General features: G+C 44.3%; 1 protein-coding gene across 1 annotated transcript; it reads right to left on the bottom strand.

Moving 5' to 3' along the window:
• Positions 1–306: 306 nt before the first annotated feature.
• ccn1l2 (cellular communication network factor 1, like 2) lies at positions 307–4239 on the bottom strand. The gene is made up of 5 exons (XM_031879564.1): positions 3971–4239; positions 3578–3791; positions 2799–3128; positions 1752–1954; positions 307–1446 (listed from the first exon to the last, which is right to left on the bottom strand). The coding sequence occupies exons 1-5, from the start codon at positions 4037–4039 to the stop codon at positions 1144–1146; spliced, it is 1119 nt and encodes a 372-aa protein (XP_031735424.1). The 5' UTR covers positions 4040–4239; the 3' UTR covers positions 307–1143.
• Positions 4240–14302: the final 10063 nt, after the last annotated feature.

Raw genomic sequence — 14302 nt, 5'->3', positions numbered from 1 at the left:
AAAAGCCTTCAGTGTCGTCTTGCTCTTCTTTCAATGAAGAGATCCTCTCTAGATCTGATAGACCTTGTGCTCTATTGCAGCATCTACGCTAACCTCTCTGTGTCGTTACACACACACCTAAACCTGCGGCTTCTCACAGGATGCTGATTGGTCCAGACACAGTATGAAGCCTGCCGACGTGGTTTTTCATGAGAATCAAGTGAGTTACCCTCAACACTAAAACAGAGAGTAAAAGTGCAACGTCTGCAATGCCTCTCGATTCATTTAATTCAAACATTAACCAAAAAAATAAGATGGATTACAGGTTGATACATTTTTATTTGATGTGCAGGAAATTACAGACAATATATTGGATGAACATGTGTAACATGTCTTAAATACATAGCATCATTTCACTCCTTAAAATAAGACCTTGTATGTACACTGTGAAGGACACACACACACAAAAAAAATATAAAATCACACCCCGAAAAATGAGGTGATCCTAGTACTTGCCACTCCACAACTAAGAGTGAAGTCCATATACATTATATTCTTTAATCAATATACTGTAGGAGCATAATGAGCACATTCTCTGTAAACTCTCACTTGTGAAAGTTTCTCATCCTTCAAACAGACACTTTCAACTACACACACACACACGCACACACACACACACACTCAATGCCACAATCAGTACAGGTGTATCACAAAAGATAGGTAATAAAGAACACATAGCCCCTATAGTCACTAATGAATATGTCAACTAGTTCTTCCTCATTATTTCAAATGCATGTCCATCATTTTCATCACTTGTCATAAATGTTCCCTTTGACTGGTTTAACAAGCTTCTTTCTGTGTGACAGACGGTCACACGGCTCTCTGTGGAGAGGACACAACATCACACTGAAATAAAAGAAGTGTCAGTAAAAGCTTCTGCCAACAGACTAACACAGCATGCCGCTGCCTGTTGTCCTCAGTGCTGCCTTGCACAAGAGGAGTAACACTAGTGTGGACAGACTGATGTCACTGCAGCAGGACGCTTAAAGTGCAAGCGAGTGTAGGGAGGGGGGTAGGCAGGGGCTCACCCAGCTGACAGGGGTGGTGGGCTTAGGCAGGGGGAGGGGCAGAGTCTTTGCCCAGTGTGGGCCTGAAGAGTCAGCCTCAGTGACTGAAGGTGTGGATGTCGTTGTGGAGGCTGACCGAGGGGCTGGAGGGCCCGCTGTGAATACAACAGCTTGTATTGCAGCTGCAGCGCTGGATCCACATGACCTTTCTGTAGAAGCCCTCTCCATCAGGGCAGTGGAAGCGGAGCATCACAGTGCGTGAGAGGGAGGGTGTGCAGCAGCGGTCGTCGGTGCAAGTCCCACAGGTACGAGGGCGGTACCGCTGTGAAGTCGAGCATCCGGCGAAGGTGATTGTGACTGGTTCCTGGGGGCGGACAATTCGCTGACACTTCTTCCACTTCTGGACGACAGAGACAGAGCCACCGTTAAAATCAAGAAACTATCATTACATTTGATCAAGGAACAATGCAGCAGTTATTATTCGTTTTCCTAACAATTTGAAAATCACATTTACTCAGAGGATGTTTACTGACAAACAGGCTACAGTAGACAATACTCATCTCAAAGCAGCTCTACCAGTACTGGACCTTTCAAAGAAATTGGGATGAGTTTGTAATATCGCCTATTATCCCTTCCATGCCACAAATACATTATGTTTATCTCCAATAGTCTTTCATTTCCTAGCAGGTGTGTATGTTAGCGTACCTTGCTAGCTACAGGAAGCTGCAGCTCACATTGGCGGATCTGGCACAGTCGGGTTTCTCTGAGCAGCCGACAGTCTGGGTTGTCATTACTCACTCGACTTGAAATGCCCATCCCGCACGTAGTGGAACACTCGGTCCACTCAGTGGTTTGTGGGAAACAGCTGGATTTGAGTAAAACCTCAGACATGGGGAAGGACACCATCTCTGTGGGAAAGCCAAAAAACAACGGCAATGAGTCACAATCAAACAATGCATCCCAGCAAACCCTCAAGCATCTAGTGATTTTGTAAAATAAATCCATCCATGTGATGCTATCTCTTACCGCAGTAATGGAAGAACCTGAGCATACAGTCAGCCATTTGAGCACCATAACTCAACAACAGGACACATTAGCTGAATGACACATCATGACCTGACCTGTAGTATCAATGTCAGGTCAAAATCTCCACTTTAACAGAAGAGATATCCAAGTCTGATGTGAACGTTGCCATTATATTAACTGAGCACATCCATGCTCCCCTGAGGATGAACCCTTCCCTGTAGTCCTCAGGATGAAATATCAGCTTTGCTCACACGAGGACAAATTCATACTGTCATGATTAAAACTTTCACATTAACGCTTTTCTTTTACTAGCAGGTTCACTAGAAGGGTTTAGGACTTTAAATCTCAAACAAACATATTTAGGTTAAATATATATATATATATATATATTCATACATGTTTTATAAAAAGATGCCTAAAAATCTCTGACTGGAATATGAAATGTATACATTCTAATGAAACGTTAGAGTAACGGCCTGTTTTATCACAGAATTACACCAAAAGTCAAGTTCTTGTTTAGTGAAGTCAGAATGATCTGAAACCAGTTCAATATGGATTCCAAAGCAGTTTTCCACATGATTCGTTTAATCATTAATCATGCAATAGTATATTGTGGAAAATGTCTTCGGTGATTCTGACGTTGAGCTCGGCTTAACTCCTGCACATCAACAGTAATACATCTCCTTCAGACCACAGTGCTGGTGGGGGGCCTCAGGAGAAGCTCACCTCTGAGTGTGGCCCCGGCCTGCAGCAGGGCACTGATGTGGTTGGGAAGGGCCCGGCTGTCTGGCAGGGAGGTGTGCGACAGCTCGTCTGGCTCCTCCCTGATGTGGTTGTTGTCGTCACACACCCATTCCTCGCAGCAGCCGCCCTCGGGCCTTGCCAGCCGGGGCCGCGAGCAGCGCCAGTCGGGCAGTGGCACTTGACGAGGACAGAGGGGCATGCAGCCCACCACCCTGTCCATACAGGTGCACTGATGCTGGCAGTTGGGCTGGAAGTCCTCGCCATGCTGGTACACCCGTCCACTGAACTCACAGGGCAAACCCTGGGCCTCAGCTGTCAACACACACACACACACACACACACACACACACACACACACAAACACACAGCTGTGAAGGGAAACCTTTGAACTTCACAGGACGCAGTGGAAAACCTGCGTTTCTACACGAACATAATCACAAATAAATTATAGTCACGATCAAACTGCACAAAGAATTGTATTGTCTACAATTTTTTGAACAATTAAGTTTCTATAGTAAAAAAGAATGTGAACATTTGTGCAATAGAGGCAGAAATATATATATTACGTCACCCCCATCTCCAAAAACTCTGGATCCTAAATTTCCCATGATGCAACTTCATATTTCATGTATTTGTTTCAGCGCCTCCAGACCTAACATGTGATAATATGTCTCCCCATGATGTGAGCTGTTGTGTGTATATGTAGACATGAAGTTAATGGCTGTTTTCTTATTGAAGTTTAACGACGTGCCTTCACTCACCTCGACACAGTCCTCTCTCGGGGTCTCCTCCGGCCCCCAGATGGCAGCGTAGCCCCTTAATATGATCGCAGGGCTCGGTGGCACTGCAGTCCTCATTATACTGCCTCGCACAGAGTTTACAGCAGCCACAGTGGTCGGTCACCCAGCTGACGCCCGGCGGGCACGGCTGGGGTGAGGGGGGGCAGGAGCACTCAGCCGGGCACTCACTCTCTGCCTGAGGACCAGGGTCAGAGGTTAGGGCAGGATGGGTGTGAGTGTAAAGATGAAAAATCGAAAGAATAAGATGACAGTTCATCTAATATTACATATAATGACGAGATAATGGGACATTTCAGAAACAGGAAGTAACAGAGAAGGTTTAAAAGCAAGTGGCCACAAGTCAGAGCAACTCACCATCACTGCAGCGCTGCCAAGCACAAACAGGGTGAAAATGATCTGCTGCATAGTAGCAGGGCTAAGCATCCTGCTTACAGCACATGAACAGAAAGATCAAATGGCTAGAAAAAATGTATTCCAAAGGAATAACAATCGCAGAAGTAAGAAGTTTAGATGGAACATCCAAAGTCCTAGAGGAGAGAAGTCTGGTTTGTTGGTTCCAGGATAAAAATGTATCCACAGTTCAGAGTCTGTGCACAGAGAGGTGCACCCGTCTGCTCTCGCTCTCCGACAGCAACTTGTTGTTAGGTTTCCCTGTGCAGGGCCTGTTCTTATAGACACACATGCCCCCGCCCCCTCCGCCATATATCATTACCTCTCCTCTCAAGACGGCTGGACAGCGTCCAGAGGGAGGTGGTGTGAAATACGAACAGAGACGGCTTCAAATCACTGTGTTATCGTGGACATGTGACCCCAGGGAGAGATGTCTAAGTGTCCGAATGTATGCAAATGTTTCGTAATTAAGAGTGACTGGTGAATCCAGGCAACCAAATAATGATTCAAATATATTGAGCTTTAGGGCTCAAGAGTAATCTTCAGCCCTACACATACCGGCAAGAGAAAGAAAGGAATGATTAGGGGACAGGTATAATGGAAAGCCTGAGTGGGGAATCCCACACCATCATGGTTGTGTCTTTGACAGGGGAAGCGGGGGATGTGGAGAAGATCCCTGTGAATAACTCTTCCAACCAGCTGGGCTCAGTCCTCTCCACTTCAGTGTGCTGAGGGACACTGTGCTCAGGACATCCTGTGTTCCCTCCATCTCTTTCCGATTGGGCCACATTCCAGGAAACACAGGCCTGTCCTCAGGTTCCCATGATTGGTAGGAAAGACTCTGCATTCTCATTGTCATCGCTGAGCACGTAAAGAGTGTTTTGTTGGAGAGCAGGAAGGTCCTCACATTGAGCGCTGGCTCACGCTGTCATGAAACACGGATCATTTGATAACACTGATGAAGGTCTCCCCTTGCTCCCTGACAAACCTGGAGTAATTATTTACTACATACTTTCAGAAGAACTGAGCAGCTGTGCTTTCTGTGGGACCTCTGACCAGGATGAACTGTAGTAAAACAGTAGGTAGCAGGGATTCCCAGCCTGGGCTTAGAGATGTCTAGAAGGGCACCACACGCAAAATTGTGCTTTTCACAAAAAGGTCTGAGGTCCATACAGTGGCTGTTGTGGAGCTTTTGATCATATCGCATCGTCTTCCTCAGCAGATGGAGTTGCCCTGTTGTCAAGGGAATGTCAATGATGTAAGGGCGTCATGTCCATGTTGGCTCAGCAGCTGGTCTGGAGAGGCACAGCTTAGACATCTGAAAAGAAGTCCTTCAAATTTCCAGAAAGAAATGGAGATTTCAAAGTCTACATTATCTTGACACCTGTCTGTCTGTCCTGTCCTACTGGGTGGACTTTGTGGCAACATGGTTTTAAACAAGACTCAAGGTCAAGAATGAATTTTCAATTGCAAAATGATATTGATTATGTTGTGACTGGATACTCCCTAAAGTCTGTAATAACCCATCGCATGAAACAACCCCAAGCAAGGGGAATCCCCTCCTTGGTTGAACTGCTCACAACTCTGTAGAAGCAAAAACAATCAAACTGAATTCACAATATATTTTTGTTCAGCAGGTGTCTGTCCCACCAATACCATTTCCAGTCAACATAGAAGCTGCAACATAGAACATGCAGATCCAGAACCTGCACAGCTGCATCAATCATTCGTCCCTGTTTATCGTGGATGTAGCTCACTCGCTGTTTAGGAAGATGACCTCATTACAAATGCTGTCCAGTGTTTGAAGTGGAAGAAAATAAGTGGCAGTCCCCCCCTTAATCACATGTTTGCATGTGTATCATTATTAGCCTACCTTCTAAATGTCTATAGTAAAACATACTAAGAGATATTGGGTTCAAAGGCCTAGATTAATGGCAAACAGCTTCAAGACTAAATCACTATTCTACTACACACATCACAGCCTTCATCGGAACATTTCATTCTTCTGGAAATGTTTGCCCTATAAAAAGAGCAGATACAGAAAACTTTTAAATAAAGTTTCATTGCAGCCTTCTGGTTCACAGATAAAAAGTTGGGACAAACAGTATAATAATTATTTCACAAAAAGGATGTGAACACATTTTTTATGTTCATACGGCTTGTGAGGCCCTGCGCCGCAAAAACACCGGCGCTGCACGTATGATTATAAATCGCCCACAGAACCTGATATGGAGAGACAGAGAGGACTCGCACTGATGCGGTCTACTAAGCTCTGATTGGTCAGTTGCTCCTCTGACTTGGAGGTCTGAAACCAGCCTATGAGGAGTCACACGGAGACATCAGGAAGTTAGCACTAGGCTGTTCTTCAAGCCCTAAGTCATCCATGCTGGGTGAGGTCAAAGTGTGCTCTGATGTACTAGTGACCACACCCAATAGTGATGTCACAGTGTACTGACACACCTTTGAGTACACATCTACGTCAGTGCAGCTTTCATTTGCTGTTAAGTTGCTCTTTAAACCTGAAATCAGTTTTTTTTGGGCTGCTTCGTGGCAGTGAAAGACATTTTATCACTTTTTAAGTTGATTTGGAGAACTTCTTACTTTAAGGGGCCACAAACCACAATGTTTTGTGACTATTATCACCATCAAAATATGTTGCAGGTAGTAATATCTATGTGTATTTCAATAAAGAATTTGAATGCCCTATATTTCACAAGCATTGCCACGCTCACTGGCATTAAAGAGGTCACATTTAGAGATGAAGGAGGACTGGCCTCAGACCCCACAGCACACCCTGAAACCTTCATCAAAGCTGTGTATGGCCTTGAGGTTGACAGTTGGTACAACTACACACAGTTCACTTCCTGAGGGCAGGTGTTGTTGTAGCTCCAGACTGTAACTCTGATGTTACTGTGTGCTGCAAGAACACAACATCAAACCACATGCAGGCAGCCAGACACCAGGCCGGCTCGGCTGTAAAACCACTGGGACGCTGGGGTGAGATGGGGGATGAGAGGGAGGTGAGGTGAGAGCACCTTGTTGGGCAGCAGTCTGGATTCTTCGAATTCCTGGCCTACAAAGGCAGGATGTGTGTACTGGCCACGCTGCGTCGGACACTGATGGAGGAGCGGGAGGAGGAGGGAGTCGCAGAGGGGTGGAGGGGTTGCCAGTTTGGCAGCCTCCTGCCTGGCCATGTGCCAACCATTGTTTGTCAGCCGGGCAAACATTTCCAAAACACATGGAGGTCAGGAGTCTCTCAGCTATCCACCATCCACACCATCCACCAGAACATTTTTCATATAAAACACAAACAAGGAAACTTGTTTCTGCAAAAACCAATCTGCATTGATTCTGTACCCATAGACGTGACGAGACTCTTTTCACTGTCAGGTTTCCTTGAAATGTAAGAACGGAAATGGCAAATCCTGCTGAACTACTCAGATTCAAACTTCCATAGCACTCCAGAGGATGAACAAGAAGTGTTTGCAGCATGCAGGAAGAGGTGCTAACGCTATAAAGAGCTCACAGAAGTCCAGGCCGGTGTTTCATCAGTTAGCAGCCAGTTTAACACTGAAGAAGGCCGTTTGGATTCTGCATGTTTCATCTTGTTAAAGGATTTTAAAAGTTTAAGGAAGTTTAGATCTTTTTCCGCACCATCTAGATGCCTATTTAATGAAATCACAGATCGTTCACTGATTGTTAAGTGACTGCAGTTTCAAGATAGTGTCATAACCAATATTGCATGATGAGTAGCAGAGAACACTATCTTTTTACTGTATTGTCTTAAAAAGCCTTGCATCAAGTCTTATTTAGTTCATTATTTATGCTAAATCCTAACCGTCTGAACACGGCCGCTTGAGTCAGTTTGTAAACTTACTTCCGTTTTAGAGTGGAAGTGCGATTACTCTGTCCCTCATACAGCCTGAGTCCACCTCTGTGCAATTAAATGTACGTGTTCAGTGTGGAATCAGCTGTGTGAGAGCATGTGTGTCAGTGCGTGTGAGGTGTGTGTGTGTGTGTGTGTGTGTGTGTGTGCCTGTGCCTCCACCCGTTACATACGTATCCGCCACATTCCTCATGCTGGTGTCCTTAAAAAGCTCCTGGTACACTGCAGTCATCACTCATCCCACTTATCCCGAATGGGCTCCATTTTCCTTCAAACACTTCCTGACCACAGCGTACACACTGATCACCAGCTGAGTATGAGAACTCATAGATGAGTGTGAGCAGATTATGTCATGAGCTGTGGTGCGTTTGGATGCCCATGACTGTCAGCAGGAGCTCAGCTTTACGTCATCGTGGGCATTTTCAATAAGATTGCTGATATTCATTTCTTTTCCTCACATGACAACTTCACACTAAATTTAAATTCAATTCAATTTATTTTTGTACAGCCCAAAATCACCAATTACAGATTTGCCTCAGAGGGCTTTACAATCTGTACACATACGACATCCTCTGTCCTGGAACACTCACATCGGAACAGTAAGAACTCCCCAAAAATGGGTAAAAAAGAGGAAGAGACCTGTGGGAGAGCAACAGAGGAGGATCCCTCTCCCAGGACAGACTGAAGTGCAATAGATGTCATGTGTACAGAATGAACAGCATAACAAAGTTACAACACATTCAATGCATATGACAGAACCACAGCAGGAGGCAAGACCAGGTCCAGGTATAACCAGGATCCACAGGAACCTGTGAGTTGAGAAAGTACAAAGACTCTGGAGAATAAGCAAAGTTAGTAATGTGCATTAATGGTATCGGTAGTATAAAATAGTAATGTGAGTAATAATAAAAGTGATATTAGCAGTGGGAGTCAGCAGGACCATGGTCAGAGGCAGGACCAGGGTCCAGATAAAACCTCGATCCATAGAACCTGTGAGGAGAGAAAGCACAAAGACTCTGGGGAAGAAGCAAAGTCAGTAATGATTATTAATGGGACATTAATTCATACAGAAAGAGAAAAAGAAGAGGAGAGAGGAGCTCAGTGTATCCTAGGAAGTCCCCCGACAGTCTAGGCCTATAGCAGCTTACCTAGGGGCTGGTCCAAGGCAAACCTGAACCAGCCCGAACTAGAAACCTGAGCCGGCCCTAACTATAAACCTGAGCCATCCCTAACTATAAACCTGAGCCAGCCCTAACTATAAACCTGAACCGGCCCTAACTAGAAACCTAAACCGGCCCTAACTAGAAACCTGAGCCGGCCCTAACTATAAACCTGAACCAGTCCTAACTATAAACCTGAACCAGTCCTAACTATAAACCTGAACCAGTCCTAACTATAAACCTGAGCCAGCTCTAACTATAAGCGTTATCAAAGAGGAAAGTCTTAAGCCTACTCTTAAATGTGGTGAGTGTGTCTGACCCCCGGACTGAAACGGGAAGCTGGTTGCGCAAAAGAGGAGCTTCAGACTACAACAGATTGTCAGGTCTGCAGAGAGGATCATTGGTTCCAGCCTGCCCTCCAGAGTCAGGAAACAGGCAGGAAAGATCACTGCAGACCCTTCACACCCTGGACACAAGCTGTTCCAACTCCTCCCCTCTGGTAGGCGCTACAGTTTTGTCTGAGTTTAACATCAGGAAGTTGCAGGTCATCCAGGTTTTTATGTCCTTAAGACATGCTTGAAGTTTAGTGAGTTGGTTGGTTTCTTCTGGTTTGATTGATAGATATAATTGAGTATCATCTGCATAACAATGAAAGTGTATGGAGTGTTTTCTGATAATATTGCCTAAAGGAAGCATAAGGTGAATAAAATGGTCCAAGCACAGAACCTTGTGGAACTTCATAACTAACGTTGGTCTTCCCACAGTCAAATCATCGAGTGTTTGAGGCTCTCTCGCAGACGTTTTGAGCCCTTTATGAACACTTTCTATAAGTCAGCATTAAATGCAGACTTCGCCCAAGGGAATTACCCACAATTCATTGCAATGGGACGTTAAACACGGGGTAACCAGTGTCAAGCCCTCACAGTCTCTCACACTCAACTTTTTACCAGGTGACGTCAGTAAGTCCTTGACGGTTCAGGGTTTGAGGCTTTAGGGGAGACATTGGGATTGGGCCATCGTTTCTCTTTGCAGCACTGAGGCTGCTCTAAGATCAGCAATGAATGTACATTTTGATTCTCCATGACCTCAGCCCAGCAATCTTTGACACAGTGGAGCACAATGTCTCAAACAGCCGCCTAAAAAACCATGTTGGCATCAGAAATGTGGTTCTGAACTGAACACCTTTCCTCTCCCAGCTCATCTAATCGAATGGTCAGTGGCCCTACGCTTCAAACAATGAGGCTCTAGGCTCCGTGTCAGTTTCCACTCGTTACATGCATAGTTTCTTTTCAAGATAAACTTCCATCGTCACAGGAATTTAGGTCTTGTCAACCCATCCACCTGCCCTGTGTGGACTATCACCCTCTTTCTACCACATCAGTTGCTCTGATCATCTAATAATGATGCGGGTGGGTTTACATTGGAGTTAGATGAAAGCCAGGTGCATCAGACGCTGAAGGGGACTGACCAGCCACGGTATTCAACAAGATGGAAGTGAGACCGGGTTGGACTGGTTCATCTCCTATCTGACCTTCTCTGTCATACTTGGAGATCCCTCCTCCTCTTGTGATTTTTCTCTTTTGTGGTGTCCCCCAAGGTCTGTTCTGGGCCCCCTCTTATTTACATGCTACCCCAGGGTAAATCCTGCGTAGACATACCATTGTTTTTCATTGCTATGTGGATGATATGTAGCTGTTATGTCCCAATGAAACCTTGTACCAACGATGTATCCTTTATAACAATGTCCAGCAGTTAAATGACTCTAAAATCAGAAATAATTATAATGACCTCTTCTGACCCTTCAACACTAGCACTAACATTTCAGAGGTAAATAATGTACTTTTAATCCACTACATCTTAGAGGTAAATAGTGTACTGTACTGACACTACAAACATACGATGATCTTATAGAATATGATGCATTGCTGTAGATTAAACCAACAGTATGTAAAGACGTACATTATTTACCTCTGAGACTTTCTTGCTCGCCACCAACTCAGTTTAGAACTCGATCCTTTGCAGAATGTGTGGCAGGACTGTAGCTCTTCATTCAGCAGCCCTGCTTGATATGAGGTATTATTGTAGCAATGTTATTACTATATAATATAATGCATTTATAATAGGATTTCATTTATTTTTCCCAAATCAAGCATTAGGGTTCACGCTTTCATTAAACAATTGCAGTAGTAGTAAGTAGCAGTTTAATATTTGTCCTTCCTGTCTGTTGATAATAAAGAGATTCTTTAGATCAAATGTTAGTATTAGTTTGTGCATCTCTTAGGATGTAGAAGCTGTTGGACCAGAATAATATTCTACAACTGTAATGTGTGAAAATGGAAGATGGATACTTGCTCAAATGTAAATGTAAAAGCACCCGTTTGGATGAATTTGTTCTAAAGAACTATTCCCGTGATCTTAGTTTGGTTGGCTGCGTTTTCATTAGCAGGATAAGGCAGTCCCACAAACTCCTGGTGAATAAAAGCAAACGATGAAGTAGGCTGGTCCTATGTGTGGTGGCAGCAGGTGTGGCCGTCCTGCAGCCACATACAGAAGGGCGCCATGATGTGAGCTGGCAGCTGCCCGAGCAGCAGGCAGAGGGAAGCTGTGGCCTGCACATTCCTCCACAGCAGCTAATAGGAGTGATGACAGCAGGGAGCACCGAGCAGCAATAACCTGGCCGCTGCGTGTCTGGCATGAGCAGGTGTGCTGCAGCTACTGATGGACACATCCCTTCCACAGAGACGCTGAGCTGTGCATCAAGAGGGTTAATAACCTTCTGGCTACGAGCGCCCCCCATTTGGGGGGCTCTCGGGCTCAGGACTCCTGAAAATATTGTTCGGAAAAAAGCCTTATTGTTCGCCAGTATTGTGGATGTGTCCAGTTTTTTTTCCGGATTAAACAGCAACGTATGGGCAACACTATCATATAAGTCACTTTTTACACACTCCAAACAACTATAGACTACTAGTATAAGCATCTAGAAAATGTGGCATAAAATCATGAAATCCTGGGCAGAAATCGGCATTATGTGTGCCTCAAATCAATCACCTTGAAGCTAGCAGCTAGCCGGCTAATCCGGACATCGTTTAGCATTAGCATCACGCAGAGAACGCATACATACCGTCGGTTCTTCTCTCCGTGGACGCACCGCAACGCTGTGACTGGACAACGGTCCAATGCCACTGGTCTTCACCTGAAAAAATCCATGGTTTTTGGTCAGGTTTTATGAAATATTAGGACAAAAACATCGAAAATGACAACCCACCTCGGGCCAGCGGTCAGACTTTAGGCCAATGGAATTTTACGCTCGGGGCACGCGGCACTTCTTGCAACTTTACTGGCTGAAACTTATGTCAATCAACACCAAATTCGACACACGCCTTCCTGAGACTCTGGCGCGTCGAAGGAGGGCTTATTGACTGAAATTGACCGATGATAGGCTGAGATACAGCGCCATACACACACAGGGACTGAGAAAATCCTATGGCTGAGAGCCAGAGACAGGCTCTGATGATGTTAGGAATCTCAAAATGATTCCTAACATCTGTATTTGGATGTATTGAATAATATGAGTGATAAAAAAAGTGAAATATATAGTTATATAGTATATAAAATTAGAATAGAGCATGAGAGAGAAATGAGCATTCGGCTTGAAATTCTGTACTCAGACCTCCTATTATGCTGGCCTGCTTCACTCAATCTAAGTAAAATTAGCTTAGAGAGACCACAACCCTGTTGTGCTATGACACAGGAGTATTTGTAGGCTTCACTCTGCAATAATTCCAAAAAAATGTTCAATGAAAGTGCTTTTTTTCAGGCGAACCTGGAACTTTTTCAACTTGAGCTGTGCCATAAGTGTATCAGTTATTAACCAGTAACATATACACAATATTTACACAATTGAACACATCTCACAAGTGTTACCTGTATAGACCATCAAAATTATTAAAATAGACCTTGTCGTTTGAGTAGTTTACTCTCTTGAGTATGGGTATGCAATTTTCGAGCAGAGGGCTAAAAATAGGGCTAGTAGTTAAAAGGTGCCCTGTGGAGCTTTCTAGTAAACAAACTAAAATAATGTTTAGTTAGTGTTTCTCACCAAAACCCATTGTGTGTGTGTCCTTGAGGTTCTTCCTTGGTAGTATAGTAGTAGTAAAGCCGGTAGTACTTGTACTTGAGCATTGTTTACATGTTTACAAGCTTCAGGTCTTCTTCTTCTCTTCCTGCCTTTGTCGGCACATTGCAGCCCATCTTGGCGTGTTACCGCCACCTGTGGATCGGTCAAACAGTGACACCAGACTGTGTCAAGTCAACCCAGTCCATTTAGCAAAGTACAGATACTGACACGTGGTAGGTGGAGGGACCAAGACTCAGACTCAGAAGATGGAAAGTGGAAATACTTTACTGAAGTATTTTCAAATATAGAACGAAAGAAACTGAGGACTCGAGCAACAGAAGTTGTAGAAAACTGAAACAATAGAGACGCTGAAATTACACAAAACTAGGACTGATGGTGAAACACAAGGAATTCCGAGATCCAGACAAAGAACTACAACGTTCTGGCAGCAGCATGCTGTCAGCTCACAACCTAAATAATCAACTAATGAGGATCCACAGGTGTGCTCTCAGCAGGAGCCCACTGACAACATATCACACAGGTGTGCAACTCCTCCTATGGAAGCTGTCACACAGAGAGAGAGAGAGGTTTAGACAACAAAACACAAAAAAGAGCATGGTTTGCGTTCAAATAATAACGTAAACTTAACTAGTGTAGATATCCATAAAACGCCCGACAGGAAACGTTAAAGCGTAAACTCAACGTTTACTTTCGGTCCTGTGTGTTTGACCTATCCACTGAAGCTTTGGGACATAAAGTGGAATCTGTGTTAAGACGTTCACACTCACAACTTTGTACAATCCATGTCATCATTTCATCACTGTATTGTACAGACAACTGAGGACTGTGTGGTCCAGTAGGACCATGTGAGTAAGTAAGTAAGTAAAATGTATTCATAAAGCGCTTTTCACAGACAAAAGTCACAAAGTGCTTAACAGGGCAGAGATTACAAGCATAAGAAACACAATGTGACCATATCAGGGCCAATCATTTACATACACACAGAAAATACAAGATTAAATCATGGTTTAAAAGCAGGTCTAGGACATGAGTTTTACCGAAACGCCAGTATAAAGAGATGCGTTTTGAGCTGGTTTCTGAATGAGTTCACAGAGTCTGCGAGGCGTAGAGGT

Source organism: Anarrhichthys ocellatus, unplaced genomic scaffold, assembly GCF_004355925.1.
Source record: "Anarrhichthys ocellatus isolate YVR2014 unplaced genomic scaffold, GSC_Weel_1.0 scaffold293, whole genome shotgun sequence".
Taxonomy (NCBI): domain Eukaryota; kingdom Metazoa; phylum Chordata; class Actinopteri; order Perciformes; family Anarhichadidae; genus Anarrhichthys; species Anarrhichthys ocellatus.
This window is presented reverse-complemented; position numbering and strand designations above follow the sequence as displayed.

Excerpts from the sequence above, each read along its gene's own strand:
- ccn1l2 (XM_031879564.1), bottom strand. The coding sequence starts at position 4,039 with ATGCTTAGCCCTGCTACTATGCAGCAGATCATTTTCACCCTGTTTGTG. Across the intron at positions 3,129-3,577 it reads CGAGAGAGGACTGTGTCGAG|CTGAGGCCCAGGGTTTGCCC; the intron begins GTGAGTGAAGGC and ends GTGTGTTGACAG. Across the intron at positions 1,955-2,798 it reads GGCCGGGGCCACACTCAGAG|AGATGGTGTCCTTCCCCATG; the intron begins GTGAGCTTCTCC and ends GCTTTCCCACAG.